The sequence below is a fragment of the Dendrobates tinctorius genome, unplaced genomic scaffold, assembly GCF_039654945.1.
Source record: "Dendrobates tinctorius isolate UK_male_01 unplaced genomic scaffold, ASM3965494v1 ptg000186l, whole genome shotgun sequence".
Classification (NCBI taxonomy): domain Eukaryota; kingdom Metazoa; phylum Chordata; class Amphibia; order Anura; family Dendrobatidae; genus Dendrobates; species Dendrobates tinctorius.
Genome location: NW_027361853.1, coordinates 3,164,197 through 3,182,886, shown reverse-complemented (window position 1 = coordinate 3,182,886; position 18,690 = coordinate 3,164,197). Strand labels below are relative to the sequence as shown.

Below are 18,690 nucleotides of genomic sequence, written 5' to 3'. Positions count from 1 at the left end.
GATGCACCCAGTCTCACAATTATTTGCTGGGACTGTACCATTTTTCGAAAACAGTTCTGGTAAATTCAAGGATGTCATATGTCAAAAAGGTATGTTAAACCAACTGAAAACACCCAGAGTGCTACACAAGTCTCATGAAGAAAAATATTTTTATTAATGTCAAAAAACAATGAGTAAAAATTTTACAAAAAACAGAATACTCCAATGGAGTGGTACCAAAGCACATCTGGATATGTCATAATAGATTTATCAAAAGGTCACAGGCAAGATGCGTATATACAAAAATATATAAACAGGTAAATAGGGTGTGGCGCCCCTGAGGCTCAGTCGCCACAGAGGTACTGCACCTTCTCCTAAGGTGTGGTGCCCCACCATCCAGGTAAGTTGGAGGCTTCTGACCACGCTCCAACACTCGCACCCCACACAATAAAGTAGTTCAGCAAAACCACATTGCGACTCCTTGCTTAGAGAGAAGCAGAGCACCTTTGGTGGTTCCCTGCTTGGAACACTATACATGCAGGGAGGTGGGTGGAATTCAGAATATATATATATATATATATTGAGAGGGATGGTTTAGGATTAGAGGTCAGTCTGACAGGAGGTTGAGTAGGAGAGGAAGCCACTCGGGAGGAGTTGGGATCCCTGGAAGAGGGATGGAGGAAGGAGTGCTGCAGCTGCCTCAGTGATCTGAGCCAGTTGGCACAGGAAAGGAAAGAAGGAGAAGGACATTGAACTGAAGCCTGAGCTTCCATAGAAGGGAAAAGACAAGTACAGAACATAGGAGAAAAGGGAACATAGAGGATGTGGGTTAGAGGAAGAACCATGCCTAGAAGTTCTAAGCGCAAGGCTGGGGCCTGGTCCCCGAGGTTGTATGGACACTAAAGGTTCTGCAGCAGACACCGGTGGAGTAGTAGGCTGTAAATGCACTACTCCCATCTAAGACTTGAGGGCACAACAGCAACACGGATAGAGAGCCGGGACTTAGGAGTAGAGAGTCCCCGAAGCAGGCTACAGCTGTCTGCCGTGCAAGTAGAGTTCTTGGGAACATCTGTCGGGAGGAACTCCAGTGTAACACAGTACTAGGAGATCTTCACACTTAAGGCACTATAGAGGAGACATTCAGAAAAGGCACATAAGTTGGCGGAGTGTGGAAGGGAGCATTCCATCTTGCCTGGAGGTTGACTGAGTCCCTGACCTGGAGGACACAGCACAGAAGCGGGCACTACAGACTGTGAGTAAAGCTTTGGAACTACATGCCCTGATGTCCTCCATTCCTTCCTGCGTCTGTCCGCCTGGCACTGCTACATCCCCTGCGCCGGACACTACAACATCTAGGGGTCTCCACATCTACACTGCCCTGGGACACCAGCCCTGCTTGTGGAGGGCTATACCATCCTTGCTGCACCACACCATCTGTCCCAGAGGATCTGTCTGCAGTGTCGGCTTAACACCTCCCTTGCCGAACACCACAGGTGGCGTCACGAACTATTCATTTAATAACATTCACATCTTCCTACTACTTGGGTGCCCGGGGCCACGGTCCGGATCACCGCCACTGTGACACATCCCACTGATACCGGCCCGGTACCAAGTACCCCACAGCCCTGGGAGGGCGACCCAAGAGCCCTTACCAAAAAATACCCTATGTCATACATGCAAAATGTGGAGACTACCTCTTGAATAGAGGGAAACCATAGTGTACTTACATCAAAATGATGAGCCAGTAAAAAAGGGTGTAAGGTGCATGTGCAAGACTTGTGTAGCACTCTGGGTGTTTTCAGTTGGTTTAACATATCTGTTTGTGGAGTGTGTCTCCCCTATTTTTTTTGTATTTAGCTCAGTTTTTATGTCTGTATTTAATATGTCAAAAGGGTCAGGACAAGTTGGTATTCATGGGTGGGATTAGCCATGGATTAGGGAGTAAAGGGGCTAAAACGTCCCAGTATTCCTATTGACAATGCTCACAACTATGAAGCTACTGTGCATGAGTGGCACCAGGGATGTCATAGCATTACTGAAATTTGATGCAATGTCTAAACCCTATCATCACACAGCCATACATTAAATACAGTCATATGTAAAAGTTTGGGCACCCCTATTAATGTTAACCTTTTTTCTTTATAACAATTTTGGGTTTTGCAACAGCTATTTCAGTTTCATATATCTAATAACTGATGGACTCAGTTATATTTCTGGATTCAAATGAGGTTTATTGTACTAACAGAAAATGTGCAATCTGCATTTAAACAAAATTTGACCAGTGCAAAAGTATGGGCACCCTTATCATTTTCTTGATTTGAACACTCCTAACTACTTTTTACTGACTTCCTGAAGCACTAAATTGGTTTTGTAACCTCATTGAGCTTTGAACTTCATAGCCAGGTGTATCAAATCATGAGAAAAGGTATTTAAAGTGGCCACTTGCAAGTAGTTCTCCTATTTGATTCTCCTATGAAGAGTGGCATCATGGGCTCCTCAAAACAACTCTCAAATGATCTGAAAACAAAGATTATTCAACATAGCTTTTCAGGGGAAGGATACAAAAAGTTGTCTCAGAGATTTAACCTGTCAGTTTCCACTGTGAGGAACATAGTAAGGAAATGGAAGAACACAGGTACAATTCTTGTTAAGCCCAGAAGTGGCAGGCCAAGAAAAATATCAGAAAGGCAGAGAAGAATGGTGAGAACAGTCAAGGACAATCCACAGACCACCTCCAAAGACCTGCAGCATCATCTTGCTGCAGATGGTGTCACTGTGCATCGGTCAACAATACAGCGCATGCATAACGCCTTTTTGTATGACCAAACAACTCAATCTTTGTTTCATCAGTCCACAGGACCTTCTTCCAAAATGTAACTGGCTTGTCCAAATGTGCTTTTGCATACCTCAGGCGACTCTGTTTGTGGCGTGCTTGCAGAAACGGCTTCTTTCGCATCACTCTCCCATACAGCTTCTCCTTGTGCAAAGTGCGCTGTATTGTTGACCGATGCACAGTGACACCATCTGCAGCAAGATGATGCTGCAGGTCTTTGGAGGTGGTCTGTGGATTGTCCTTGACTGTTCTCACCATTCTTCTTCTCTGCCTTTCTGATATTTTTCTTGGCCTGCCACTTCTGGGCTTAACAAGAACTGTACCTGTGTTCTTCCATTTCCTTACTATGTTCCTCACAGTGGAAACTGACAGGTTAAATCTCTGAGACAACTTTTTGTATCCTTCCCCTGAAAAGCTATGTTGAATAATCTTTGTTTTCAGATCATTTGAGAGTTGTTTTGAGGAGCCCATGATGCCACTCTTCATAGGAGAATCAAATAGGAGAACTACTTGCAAGTGGCCACCTTAATTACCTTTTCTCATGATTTGATACACCTGGCTATGAAGTTCAAAGCTCAATGAGGTTACAAAACCAATTTAGTGCTTCAGGAAGTCAGTAAAAAGTAGTTAGGAGTGTTCAAATCAAGAAAATGATAAGGGTGCTCATACTTTTGCACCGGTCAAATTTTGTTTAAATGCAGATTGCACATTTTCTGTTAGTACAATAAACCTCATTTGAATCCAGAAATATAACTGAGTTCATCAGTTATTAGATATATGAAACTGAAATAGCTGTTGCAAAAAACAAAATTGTTATAAAGAAAAAAAGTTAACATTAATAGGGGTGCCCAAACTTTTACATATGACTGTAGGATTTTACACTTCTACTACATCAACACCATCTGTCATTTTGAAAGTGGTTTGCTACCCACAAAAGGATGAAGACTACTGTTCTAGATGACAATTAACCCACATACAGAACTTTTTATAAATTGTTTCATAAAAGCCAATTGAAAAGGGATTTTTAATAATTTTTAAAAGCATTATAAATTTGTGAAGCAAATTCACAGAAATCTGGTTAACCTTTTATTGTCATCTTAGATGTCCCTCAAAGACTTCCCTTTACATCCGCAAGTCACTGTATCCCTTACTATTAAAAGGGGATTCCTAGCTAATTGCTGACCACAGCGATGACGTAGGTAGAGGGGCTCACCATCCACCTAAAAGCAGTGTGATGATATCACAAATATTGGTGGATAGCTATAGCGATACATCTTTGCAGAGCTACTTACAGCACGTAAGTACATTTATGTACTATGCACTTAATTCCTGGATACCGATGCTATTACTTTTATTATCGAGAATGGCAATTAATTTAAATTAATCCGTAAGACGAAAAGAACAGCGGGAATAAAATGACTTGAAATTATTGAAAATCGAAATGACGTAGAAGATGATGTACACAACATCATTTAGGGATTTATTATTAACCATGTGAAGTTTTCAGTCCGTACTGATTTATTTTAAGATTTGTACTGTTTTTTTTTTTAAATTAATATTTCAGATGTATTTCTGCAGGCTTTTTTCTCATTTCCAAGCAATAAATACAGTTGAAACATTACTTTCAAAACAACATGTTATATTAACATCATCCGTAAGAAGCAATGGGGCTGGAGAAACTCCTCGTAAGAGTAAGCTCCCACAATGAGTGTTTAGTGAGTTTTTGACAATCCATGTTTTTGCTAAGCAAGAAAGTAGAGCCTAAAGCCCCCTTTACATTTAGCGATGCACCAGTATCCCGACAACGATACGACCCTGTCAGGATCGCTGGTGCATCGCTAAATGGTCGCTAGTGAGCTGCCACACAGGCAGATCTCACAGCGACGTAGTGACGCAGCAGCAGTCGTTACTTACCTTTCAGACGTCCTCCCGCCCCCGTCCACGTGTCGCTCGTCGGCGATAGCAGGAAGCGCCCGACGAGAAATGGAGCTGCGCGATCAGCGACAGACAGCGGGGGAGCCGGTCAGAGGTAAGTATCACACATAGCGATATCGCTAGCGATAGCGATATCGCTGCTGCGTCACAAAATCGGTAAAGGCCCCTTTACAGTTCCAGCAAAGTGAATGTGTCAGGCTCAGCAGGTGATGTGGATCTTCTAAGCCTTAGGTCCAGGTGAGCACAAGGACCTTTTGTGTTGATGGAGCAAGCAGGAAGACACGTGTGCAGCAATAATTTGGCATACTCAGGAATCTCAGGAGCAGCAAGACGGATGAAGTGGAACCCAGCAGAGATGAATGCAAGCTCAAACACAAAAGCACAGATGGTGGGGCACACCAAAAATAGTACTCGAGTCTCAATACTGTGAGGCAGTGACTGGTGTTACATGTAGGGGTCGCTGTATCTTTCCCCCTGGATGCACCAAGAGACGTATCAATCAATCAATCAAATTTATTATCGCCAAGTACATATTACATATATACAAGGAATTCTTTGTGGCAAAGAGGCAACATAATATATAACAACAGATGCAACAAGTAACATCTAACAAGACAGATACAGTATATAGTCTACACATGACGATTTAATTGTTGAACAGAGAGTGGATAGAAGCTGTTCATATGGCGGTTGGTGCTGCATTTGGGGACTCTGAAGCGACGTCCTGAAGGGAGTAGTTGGAATGAGGAGTGTCCCGGGTGAGAGGGATCGGATGAAATTTTCAATGCGTGGGATCGAATACTCTTATCATAAAGATCCTGGATTTTAGGCAGGGGGGAGCCTATAATTCTCTCTGCTGTTCTGAAAGTCCTTTGTAAGCGGAGTTTGTCATGCGCAGTGGCTCCCCCATACCAGACTATCAGAGAGGAACAAATCACAGATCTGATGACAGCATTAAAGAATAAGATCAGCAGATTCTTAGACAAACCATATCTTTTCAGCTGGCGCAGGAAGAACATCCTCTGTTGTGCTTTTCTTATAACAGCATCCACGTTTTTCCCCCATTTAAGATCATGAGAGATGATAACACCAAGGAATTTGGTCTCTGTGACCCTAAGAACCACTTCGTCATGGATGTAGATTGGAAGTATCTCATGTTGATCTTTCCTAAAATCCACAACCATTTCAGCAGTTTTTTTAGTGTTGAGTACAAGATTATTGGCTTTACACCAGTCACATATTCTTTCCACCTCACTCCGATACAAGTCTTCAGCATTTCCCCTGATGAGACCATGAGAGGGCTTTGCAGGCACAGCTGTGGTTGCATTGAATACTAAAATGAGTACAGGTCTTGCTAGTTGTCCAAGGCAGATTTAGGGCAAACCTGCTCTGGGTTTTTGTGTTTGAAACAGACTGCAGTATGGTAGTGGTGCAGTCCGTTTCATTCCTGGCCTGGGTTTTCCATGTGGCTGAAGGGCACAGATTCAAGTTAAAAGCCCGACAGTAAAGAGTTGAGTGTGTCAGGGCCAGTGTCAGACTGGTGTTTGGAAGCGTACAGAGCAGAAGGCTTTGCAGAGCTCCATCTGTGAGGCAACCCAGGCAAGCAGAGCCAATAAGCGAAGGGAGCCGAGAGGTCTGGCAGCCGCAGCGTACACAGAGGTGAAGTCGCCCACGGCAACGGGTCAGAGGAGGACTAGTGTCTTTAGTGACTGTAAACTGAAGGATATCGTGTACTGTGAAAAGCTGTGGGTAAAGAGACATTAACACGGTAGTGCAGTCACCCACGGCAACAGTCATGAAGGTGGACCGACGTGTTAGTGACTGTGTAATCCAGAGGATATGTGCCCGCCTGCGATCCGGAGGATATCGTGTGCTGTGTTTATCTGAGTTGGTCATTAATGCTGTGAAGTAAACACATTAAATAGACTTTTGTTTTGGAACTTTGCTGGGTCACTGCCTCATCACTGCATAAATGTGTTACCACTGCACTACAATACCAAGAAACAGGTGTGTGTCTAAATGGGCCTTAAATAGGTTAAAGGGAGATGATGTAATTGTTTCATTCTGAGCAAGCTGCAAAACCAGACACAGAGCACAGCAGAGGGCAGTGGACGCAGGGGAAGGGAGCGGAGAGGTGCAAACATGGGACAGGTGTTTAGTAGGATGAGATTTATAGAAATCTCATGCCCACTGTGATTTTTTTTCACTCATTGTAAACTGATCTATGGTTCCAGCTTTCAAATCTGCATCATGTCAATTTCTCTTGAAGTAACTATGCCTTTTATTTGCAGATTTTACCCATAGACTTGAATGAGACAAGGAAAATCTGCAGAAAAAAATGCATGTTATCCACACGTGACTGTATCAATACCATATATCAGTAAGTTTTATCACAGCCAAATACCAGAAGGTATTCATAACAAAGCAATTTTACCTAACACATGACATACCAAAAACAAGAAAGAAAAGCTGCTAAAAAAAAGTACAAATGGATGTAAAGAAAAACCGCACTCAAAAATGCAATGAAAAAAACAACCTAATAAAGGCAGAAAAGCTTTAGTTTTTAATAGTACAATTTCACGTAAGTACAAAGCTTTTTATTACATTTTTAGGGCATTTCAAATGTTTTTTCTTAAAGCTGTTCATATAATTTTACATTTTGATAAATCAGGGTTTTACGTAAAAAAGATTTATTTTTTAATTGCAAAAAGGATGATTTAATTTTTTTTTACGTTAGTTAAAAATATTTAAAAATATTACATCATTGCTATGGTTCCTATATGGTCTACAATCTGATGATGGCTGGTAACAACTCCCAGTACCTCTTTACCATTCATCTAAAACAATTATATATGCAGCTGACTTGACACTGTACTAAGCTTGGTGCTGTATACATGTGCTGACAGTGCTTCTAGCATCACATTCATGAACTGACAGTGTTTCTGGGGCAGCATTCATGTACTGTCGGTGGTACTGCTGCATCATTCATTTACTGATGGTGTTTCTTGTGCTGCATGGTGGTTCTCGTAATGTAGTCATGTACTGATGGTAGTTCGGGTGCTGCATTCATTTACTTATGGTAGTTCGGGTGCTGCATTCATGTACTGATGGTGGTCCAGGCGCTGCACTCCTGTGTTGAAAGTGGTACTAATCTTGAACACATGTAGCAATCCATAACATGCTTCATAGCTTTATTAAAATTTACAAATCTTCAAAACTGGTGAGGACTTGGCACACAGGTCAAAGCTGTACAGGACATTAATGTGCGCAGGCTGGGGACATGGACACTACAGAGACTTGTGTGCACAGGGCAGAGCTGTATAGGACATTACTGTGAGCAGGCTGGGGACATGGACACTACAGAGACTTGTGTGCACAGGGCAGAGCTGTATAGGACATTACTGTGAGCAGGCTGGGGACAGACACTGCAGAAACCTGTGTGCACAGGGCAGAGCTGTAGGACATTACTGTGAGCAGGCTGGGGACAGACACTGCAGAAACCTATGTGCACAGGGCAGAGCTGTATAGGACATTACTGTGAGCAGGCTGGGGACAGACACTGCAGAAACCTGTGTGCACAGGGCAGAGCTGTACAGGACATTAATGTGCGCAGGCTGGGGACATGGAAACTACAGAGACTTGTGTGCACAGGGCAGAGCTGTATAGGACATTACTGTGAGCAGGCTGGGGACAGACACTGCAGAAACCTATGTACACAGGGCAGAGCTGTAGGACATTACTGTGAGAAGGCTGGGGACATGGAAACTACAGAGACTTGTGTGCACAGGGCAGAGCTGTATAGGACATTACTGTGAGCAGGCTGGGGACAGACACTGCAGAAACCTGTGTGCACAGGGCAGAGCTGTATAGGACATTACTGTGAGCAGGCTGGGGACAGACACTGCAGAAACCTGTGTGCACAGGGCAGAGCTGTAGGACATTACTGTGAGCAGGCTGGGGACAGACACTGCAGAAACCTACAGTCATGGCCAAAAGTATTGACACCCCTGCAATTCTGTCAGATAATATTCAGTTTCTTCCTGAAAATGATTGCAAACACAAATTCTTTGGTATTATTATCTTCATTTAATTTGTCTTAAATGAAAAAACACAAAAGAGAATGAAGCAAAAAGCAAAACATTGATCATTTCACACAAAACTCCAAAAATGGGCCGGACAAAAGTATTGGCACCCTCAGCCTAATACTTGATTGCACAACCTTTAGCCAAAATAACTGCGACCAACCGCTTCCGGTAACCATCAATGAGTTTCTTACAATGCTCTGCTGGAATTTTAGACCATTCTTCTTTGGCAAACTACTCCAGGTCCCTGATATTTGAAGGGTGCCTTCTCCAAACTGCCATTTTTAGATCTCTCCACAGGTGTTCTATGGGATTCAGGTCTGGACTCATTGCTGGCCACCTTAGAAGTCTCCAGTGCTTTCTCTCAAACCATTTTCTAGTGCTTTTTGTAGTGTGTTTTGGGTTATTGTCCTGCTGGAAGACCCATGACCTCTGAGGTAGACCCAGCTTTCTCACACTGGGCTCTAAATTATGCTGCAAAATTTGTTGGTAGTCTTCTGACTTCATAATGCCATGCACACGGTCAAGCAGTCCAGTGCCAGAGGCAGCAAAGCAACCCCAAAACATCAGGGAACCTCCACCATGTTTGACTGTAGGGACCGTGTACTTTTCTTTGAATGCCTCTTTTTTCTCCTGTAAACTCTATGTTGATGCTTTTGCCCTAAAAGCTCTACTTTTGTCTCATCTGACCAGAGAAAATTCTTCCAAAATGTTTTAGGCTTTTTCAGGTAAGTTTTGGCAAACTCCAGCCTGGCTTTTTTTATGTCTCGGGGTAAGAAGTGGAGTCTTCCTGGGTCTCCTACCATACAGTCCCTTTTCATTCAGATGCCGACGGATAGTACGGGTTGACACCGTTGTACCCTCGGACTGCAGGGCAGCTTGAACTTGTTTGGATGTTAGTGGAGGTTCTTTATCCAACATCCGTACAATCATGCGTTGAAATCTCTTGTCAATTTTTCTTTTCTGTCCACATCTAGGGAGGTTAGCCACAGTGCCATGGGCTTTAAACTTCTTGATGACACGGCGTACGGTAGACACAGGAACATTCAGGTCTTTGGAGATGGACTTGTAACCTTGAGATTGCTCATGCTTCCTCACAATTTGGTTTCTCAAGTCCTCAGACAGTTCTTTGGTCTTCTTTCTTTTCTCCATGCTCAATGTGGTACACACAAGGACACAGGACAGAGGCTGAGTCAACTTTAATCCATGTTAACTGGCTGCAAGTGTGATTTAGTTATTGCCAACACCTGTTAGGTGCCACAGGTAAGTTACAGGTGCTGTTAATTACACAAATTAGAGAAGCATCACATGATTTTTCGTACAGTGCCAATACTTTTGTCCACCCTCTTTGTTATGTTTGGTGTGGAATTATATCCAGTTTGGCTTTAGGACAATTCTTTTTGTGTTTTTTCATTTAAGACAAATTAAATGAAGATAATAATACCAAAGAATTTGTGTTTGCAATCATTTTCAGGAAGAAACTGAGTATTATCTGACAGAATTGCAGGGGTGTCAATACTTTTGGCCATGACTGTATGTGCACAGGGCAGAGCTATATAGGACATTACTGTGAGCAGGCTTGGGACAGATACTGCAGAAACCTATGTGCACAGGGCAGAGCTATATAGGACATTACTGTGAGCAGGCTTGGGACAGATACTGCAGAAACCAATGTGCACAGGGCAGAGATGTATAGGACATTACTGTGAGCAGGCTGGGGACAGACATTGCTGAAACCTATGTGCACAGGGCAGAGATGTTTAGGACATTACTATGAGCAGGCTGGGGACGGACATTGCAAGAACTTATGTGCCCTGCACAAGGCAGAACATCAAGCAGGAGCCGAGCCACGGGCTTGGCTCACTCAAATGCCTTCAGCGCCGCGTCTGACCCCTCCCACGCACGTGACTGATCACGTGTCTGTGACATCGTCAAAGGTCCTTTAGCTGCTAAGATTTGACATCTTTCGTGAGCAGATGGAGCGCGGCCGCGGTAAACACCGGAGAGGTGGCGGTGGCCGCAGACAGTACAGAGGCCGCGGCGCAGGAGGAGACAGAGAGTACGTGCATAGAGGGCACAGGGACGTGCGGGGTCCACCGGAGCCGGAGAAGAAGGTGAGGACCTGAGGGGGAGGGGCTTGTGCCTGCACCCTGCCTGCTGAGGCTGTGGTCATGTGTGCGGATACTGGTGCGTATCGTGTGCTGCCCAGTGTGCCCACACCTGTGCGAGCGAGGCTGGTGCCAAATGTGCTCACACAGTACTGGTGAGGAGCGCAGTGACAAGGGGTCTGTACACAGTATTATGTACTAGAGTATACAGGCAAGCTGCCGCCAAACCGTGCTGTCACTGTCAACCACCACCGCACACGCCAGAGCGCCTCACACAGCACCGTGCCACCTCATGCCAGAGCGCCTCCTGACACAGCACCGTGCCACCTCACACACCAGAGCGCCTCCTGACACAGCACCTTGCCACCTCACACACCAGAGCGCCTCCTGACACAGCACCGTGCCACCTCACACACCAGAGCGCCTCCTGACACAGCACCGTGCCACCTCACACACCAGAGCTCCTCCTGACACAGCACCGTGCCACCTCACACACCAGAGCGCCTCCTGACACAGCACCTTGCCACCTCACACACCAGAGCGCCTCCTGACACAGCACCTTGCCACCTCACACACCAGAGCGCCTCCTGACACAGCACCGTGCCACCTCACACACCAGAGCGCCACCTCACACACCAGAGCGCCTCCTCACACAGCACCGTGCTACCTCACACAGCACCTTGCCACCTCACACACCAGAGCGCCTCCTGACACAGCACCTTGCCACCTCACACACCAGAGCGCCTCCTGACACAGCACCTTGCCACCTCACACACCAGAGCGCCTCCTGACACAGCACCTTGCCACCTCACACACCAGAGCGCCTCCTGACACAGCACCGTGCCACCTCACACACCAGAGCGCCACCTCACACAGCACCTTGCCACCTCACACACCAGAGCGCCTCCTCACACAGCACCGTGCTACCTCACACAGCACCTTGCCACCTCACACACCAGAGCGCCTCCTGACACAGCACCTTGCCACCTCACACACCAGAGCGCCTCCTGACACAGCACCTTGCCACCTCACACACCAGAGCGCCTCCTGACACAGCACCGTGCCACCTCACACACCAGAGCACCACCTCACACAGCACCGTGCCACCTCACACACCAGAGCGCCTCCTGACACAGCACCGTGCCACCTCACACACCAGAGCGCCTCCTGACACAGCACCTTGCCACCTCACACACCAGAGCGCCTCCTGACACAGCACCGTGCCACCTCACACACCAGAGCGCCACCTCACACAGCACCTTGCCACCTCACACAGCACCGTGCTACCTCACACAGCACCTTGCCACCTCACACACCAGAGCGCCTCCTGACACAGCACCTTGCCACCTCACACACCAGAGCGCCTCCTGACACAGCACCGTGCCACCTCACACACCAGAGCGCCTCCTGACACAGCACCTTGCCACCTCACACACCAGAGCGCCTCCTGACACAGCACCGTGCCACCTCACACACCAGAGCGCCACCTCACACAGCACCTTGCCACCTCACACACCAGAGCGCCTCCTCACACAGCACCGTGCTACCTCACACAGCACCTTGCCACCTCACACACCAGAGCGCCTCCTGACACAGCACCTTGCCACCTCACACACCAGAGCGCCTCCTGACACAGCACCTTGCCACCTCACACACCAGAGCGCCTCCTGACACAGCACCGTGCCACCTCACACAGCACCTTGCCACCTCACACACCAGAGCGCCTCCTGACACAGCACCGTGCCACCTCACACACCAGAGCGCCTCCTGACACAGCACCGTGCCACCTCACACACCAGAGCACCACCTCACACAGCACCTTGCCACCTCACACACCAGAGCGCCTCCTGACACAGCACCGTGCCACCTCACACACCAGAGCGCCTCCTGACACAGCACCTTGCCACCTCACACACCAGAGCGCCTCCTGACACAGCACCGTGCCACCTCACACACCAGAGCGCCACCTCACACAGCACCTTGCCACCTCACACACCAGAGCGCCTCCTCACACAGCACCGTGCTACCTCACACAGCACCTTGCCACCTCACACACCAGAGCGCCTCCTGACACAGCACCTTGCCACCTCACACACCAGAGCGCCTCCTGACACAGCACCTTGCCACCTCACACACCAGAGCGCCTCCTGACACAGCACCGTGCCACCTCACACACCAGAGCGCCACCTCACACAGCACCTTGCCACCTCACACACCAGAGCGCCTCCTGACACAGCACCGTGCCACCTCACACACCAGAGCGCCTCCTGACACAGCACCTTGCCACCTCACACACCAGAGTGCCTCCTCACACAGCACCGTGCTACCTCACACAGCACCTTGCCACCTCACACACCAGAGCGCCTCCTGACACAGCACCTTGCCACCTCACACACCAGAGCGCCTCCTGACACAGCACCTTGCCACCTCACACACCAGAGCGCCTCCTGACACAGCACCTTGCCACCTCACACACCAGAGCGCCTCCTGACACAGCACCGTGCCACCTCACACACCAGAGCGCCACCTGACACAGCACCGTGCCACCTCACACACCAGAGCGCCTCCTGACACAGCACCGTGCCACCTCACACACCAGAGCGCCTCCTGACACAGCACCGTGCCACCTCATGCCAGAGCGCCTCCTCACACAGCACCGTGCCACCTCACACAGCACCTTGCCACCTCAGACGCCAGAGCGCCTCCTCACACAGCACCGTGCCACCTCACACACCAGAGCGCCTCCTGACACAGCACCGTGCCACCTCACACACCAGAGCGCCTCCTCACACAGCACCGTGCCACCTCACACAGCACCTTGCCACCTCACACACCAGAGCGCCTCCTGACACAGCACCGTGCCACCTCACACACCAGAGCGCCTCCTGACACAGCACCGTGCCACCTCACACACCAGAGCGCCTCCTGACACAGCACCGTGCCACCTCACACACCAGAGCGCCTCCTGACACAGCACCGTGCCACCTCACACAGCACCGTGCCACCTCACACACCAGAGCGCCTCCTGACACAGCACCTTGCCACCTCACACACCAGAGCGCCTCCTGACACAGCACCTTGCCACCTCACACACCAGAGCGCCTCCTCACACAGCACCGTGCCACATCACACACCAGAGCGCCTCCTCACACAGCACCATGCCACCTCACACAGCACCTTGCCACCTCACACACCAGAGCGCCTCCTGACACAGCACCGTGCCACCTCACACACCAGAGCGCCTCCTCACACAGCACCGTGCCACCTCACACAGCACCTTGCCACCTCACACACCAGAGCGCCTCCTGACACAGCACCTTGCCACCTCACACACCAGAGCGCCTCCTGACACAGCACCGTGCCACCTCAGATGCCAGAGCGCCTCCTGACACAGCACCGTGCCACCTCAGGTACCAGTGTGCCTCCTGACACAGCACCGTGCCACCTCACACACCAGAGCGCCTCCTCACACAGCACCGTGCCACCTCACACACCAGAGCGCCTCCTCACACAGCACCGTGCCACCTCACACAGCACCTTGCCTCCTGACACAGCACCGTGCCACCTCACACAGCACCGTGCCACCTCACACAGCACCGTGCCACCTCACACAGCACCTTGCCACCTCACACACCAGAGCGCCTCCTGACACAGCACCTTGCCACCAGGGCTGTGGAGTCGGAGTCGTGGAGTCGGTGCTCATTTTGGTGGAGTCGGAGTCGGTATAAAATGGACCGACTCCGACTCCTAAAATATATAATAAATTGAGTACAGTAATTCAATGCAGGATGTGCTGAATATTTTTTCATAGGAGTTTGGGAAAGTTATGAAATGTCCTATAAATGGCTGTTATATTCCTGATCTATGGCTACATTCACACACAGCGTTTTTCCTGTGTTTTTTGAGGATACGTTTTTCAGCTGCAAAAGCTGATCATCTTTTTAAAAAACTGCATCACCTGAAAGGTTTTTGAGCTCATAGATAATGTTTTCAATAGCAAAAGCAGATTAGAAATCTGCTCTATCTATCCATTTATCCATATCTGTCTATCCATATCGTATCTGTACCAAAAAGAATGAAAACCGGGTAGTACACCAATATATATTCTGTTCTATCTAAATATCTTGATTATTGGATCATAAAAATGATTAAATGTCTGAGGTTCACATTGTACTACAATAAATTTTTCACTTAAATATAAGCAATATTTGTGGGAGTCGGAGTCGTGGAGTCGGAGTCGGAGTCGGAGTCGGTGTAAGGGAAATTGAGGAGTCGGAGTCACAGGTTTGGCTTACCGACTCCACAGCCCTGCTTGCCACCTCACACACCAGAGCGCCTCCTGACACAGCACCGTGCCACCTCAGATGCCAGAGCGCCACCTCACACAGCACCGTGCCACCTCACACAGCACCGTGCCACCTCACACAGCACCTTGCCTCCTCACACAGCACCGTGCCACCTCAGATGCCAGAGCGCCTCCTCACACAGCACCGTGCCTCCTCACACAGCACCTTGCCACCTCACACACCAGAGCGCCTCCTCACACAGCACTGTGCCACCTCACACAGCACCTTGCCACCTCACACACCAGAGCGCCTCCTCACACAGCACCTTGCCACCTCACACACCAGAGCGCCTCCTGACACAGCACCGTGCCACCTCACACACCAGAGCGCCTCCTCACACAGCACCTTGCCACCTCACACAGCACCTTGCCACCTCACACACCAGAGCGCCTCCTCACACAGCACCTTGCCACCTCACACACCAGAGCGCCTCCTGACACAGCACCTTGCCACCTCAGATGCCAGAGCGCCTCCTCACACAGCACCGTGCCTCCTCGCACAGCACCTTGCCACCTCACACACCAGAGCGCCTCCTCACACAGCACCTTGCCACCTCACACACCAGGGCGCCTCCTCACACAGCACCTTGCCACCTCACCACCAGAGCGCCTCCTGACACAGCACCTTGCCACCTCAGATGCCAGAGCGCCTCCTCGCAGCGCCTTGCTACCTCACACACACCGCCTCCTCGCAGCACCGTGCCACCTCACAGCAGTCTAAGGGTCCCGTTTCATATAGCGACGCACCAGTGATCCCGACAACGATACGACCTGGTAAGGATCGCTGGTGCGTCGCTACATGGTTACTACGGTAGTAAGCTGCCAAACAGGCAGATCTCTTCAACGACGCAGCAACCATCCAGCGATCCGTATAACAACTTCGGCGGTTGTTGGTACCTTGTCACACAGCAGCTTTTCTGACGACTCCCGCCTGCGTCCCTGAGTTCTGTGTCGCCAACGAGGTCGCTTGTCAGCGTTAAACACAGCGATGTATGCTGGCCAGTGGGACGCCGACGATGAAAAAATAGCCCAGGACATTCGAGTACGATCAGCAATATCCAGCGGGGGGCCGGTCGCCACTTTGTGTCACATGTAGCGAGATCGCTATTGTGTCACAAAATCGGTGACGCTTCAGCGATCTCGCTATGTGAGACGGGGCCTAAACAGCACCACGTCACCTCACACAGCAGACTGGGCCCTCGCAGCACTGTGCTACCTCCACAGCACCACCTCACACAGTAGACTTCCTCATCGCAGCACCGTGCTAGCTCGGATGGCACCATGACAGTCTCACACCGCAGACAGCCTTGTAGCACTGTGCTACTTCACACACAGCAGACCTCCTCCAAGCAGCACAATGCTACCTCCACAGCACCACCTCACACAGCAGTATCACTACACCACGTCACCTCACACTCCAGACCTTCACACACAGCACCGTGCCACCTCACCCAGCAGACAGCCTCATCGCAGCACCATGCTACCTCACACAACACTGCGTCACCATGCACGGCAGACCGCCGCCACGCAACGCTGTGCCTCCCCATGTAGTACAATACAGCCTCCCTGTGTAGTACCATAATTCTGACAACATTCCACCACATATACTGTAGTGCCAGCAGGGCACCTCTTAAAAGGATTCTGTCACCAGGCTTTTGCTACATCATCTGAGAACAGCATAATGTAGGGAAAGAGACCCTGACACAAGCGCTGTGTCACTTCTTTTACCGTGTGCAGAAGTTGTGGCACAATTAAAATTGTATCTGCTGTAAGATGTAGCAGAATTCAGAAAGCTAACTCTGCCCACACCCCTGATTAGCAGCTTTCTGTGTACATTGTATGTTTAAATTAAGCTACTGATAAATGCTAGGGTTGTAGCTGGACACAGGAGGCATGCAGCAGCGATAATCTCCTGCTGAGAAAATGCTCATTGTATTGAAACAGCACATAGCCTAATAAGTGACACATCCCTGAAATCAGTGTCTCAGCCCCTACCTCATGCTGCCCTCAGATTACATAGCAAAAACTGCTGACAGATTCTGTTAGCGTGCCACATCTTCAACTCTTCTGGCTGTAGAGAATCTTCACAAACCGTAGTGCCGGCACAGGGTCTCCTCGTAAAGTGTGGTGCCAGCAGAGCACCAATTTACATTCAGTTTTGGTCCATTTTTTGTAAGCAATAACTTATTTAAAAAAAAAAAAAAAAAAGAGGTTCCCCAAGCTTCTAACTTCTAACAACAAACCATTCAGTAAAAACCAATAGGACATGAATGCCATCACAGTGCTGGCAGCTACTTTTCTGTAACCCATTCACTCAAATCCACGTTATATTTGCAGACCAGAGCAGGAAATGTTTCCATTTTTCCTTTTAGGCAATGTGTGACTCTTAAATGTGGGGGAAAACAAGTTGTACTCCCACAGTGACCCCATGACAATCTAGCCCCCAAGTGACAGACCAGTTTCTTGTGGAGTTACCATTTTTCTGTTACTTTAATGAAACAGAATAGCAGAGCTACTTATTTTTCCATAGTATCAGAATAGCTAAAAGTTAAAAATGGGAAAGAATTTGTCAAATCTCATCAAATTTTAATCCCTTACTGCCTATGACAGGTTCCTGAAAGAGACCCATCTTTTAAATCTGCCATGTCAAGTCACTTTATATGGTGTAAAGTCGGAAATGCTTATACATGTTCCTGCTCTTCTGAGATTGTTTTTTCCTGACATATTGCACTTTGTGAGTTTAACTTTAGATCAGTATATTTTGTTTGTAAAAATATCTAAAATTTTCCAAAAACTTAGACAAATTTAGCAATTATTAAACTTTAGATTATTTATGCCCTTAAAGAAGGAGCCTATATGTCTGAAACACCCCAAACAAGACCCCATTTTCAAATGTAAAACGAAGTAAACTGAAAAAAAGAGAACATTTTTACAAGGGGTAATAGGAGCAAATGCACCTCACAGTTTGTAACATAAATTTCTACCAAACACAGCAATTCCCCATACGTGGTTATAGCGTACTGTTTGGGGACACTGCCTGGCTCAGGAAAGAGCGCTATTTGGCTTTTGAGGCACAGATTTTTTTTTTTTTAGTAGTTTGTTAGAAAGCCCCTAAGAAGTGATCACATTTTACAAATTACCCAGAGGAAGTTCATTTACAAAATATAGTGATTATTTTGACCCCCACTGGTGTTTTTCAGAAATTTGTGCGTAGTGGATGTTGTAGAGTGAAAATTACAAATGTTCCATTTTAGCGCCCAATACATTGTGCCATCCTTGTGCTTCTGGAGACATAGACCCCTTAAAATGTCACGTTTCTCAATGAGAGATTGGTGGGGGTCCCACACACCCTATTGATTAGCTGAAGACTGCTGCAGCAGTGGCCATAACTAAAGGGGCCTTTACACA

The 18,690-nt window shown here is 48.2% G+C and overlaps 2 protein-coding genes across 2 annotated transcripts in view; one reads left to right on the top strand and one right to left on the bottom strand.

Moving 5' to 3' along the window:
* The window catches only part of CHRM5 (cholinergic receptor muscarinic 5), a 302,054-nt gene that overhangs the window by 34,429 nt on the left and 248,935 nt on the right, over positions 1-18,690 (bottom strand). The window lies entirely within an intron of this gene.
* Positions 10,716-18,690, top strand: part of AVEN (apoptosis and caspase activation inhibitor) — a 706,731-nt gene continuing 698,756 nt past the window's right edge. The window contains exon 1 of the mRNA XM_073552154.1: positions 10,716-10,943. Within this exon, the coding sequence (XP_073408255.1) occupies positions 10,806-10,943 (138 nt within the window). The 5' untranslated portion in view covers positions 10,716-10,805. The remainder of the gene's footprint in view (positions 10,944-18,690) is intronic.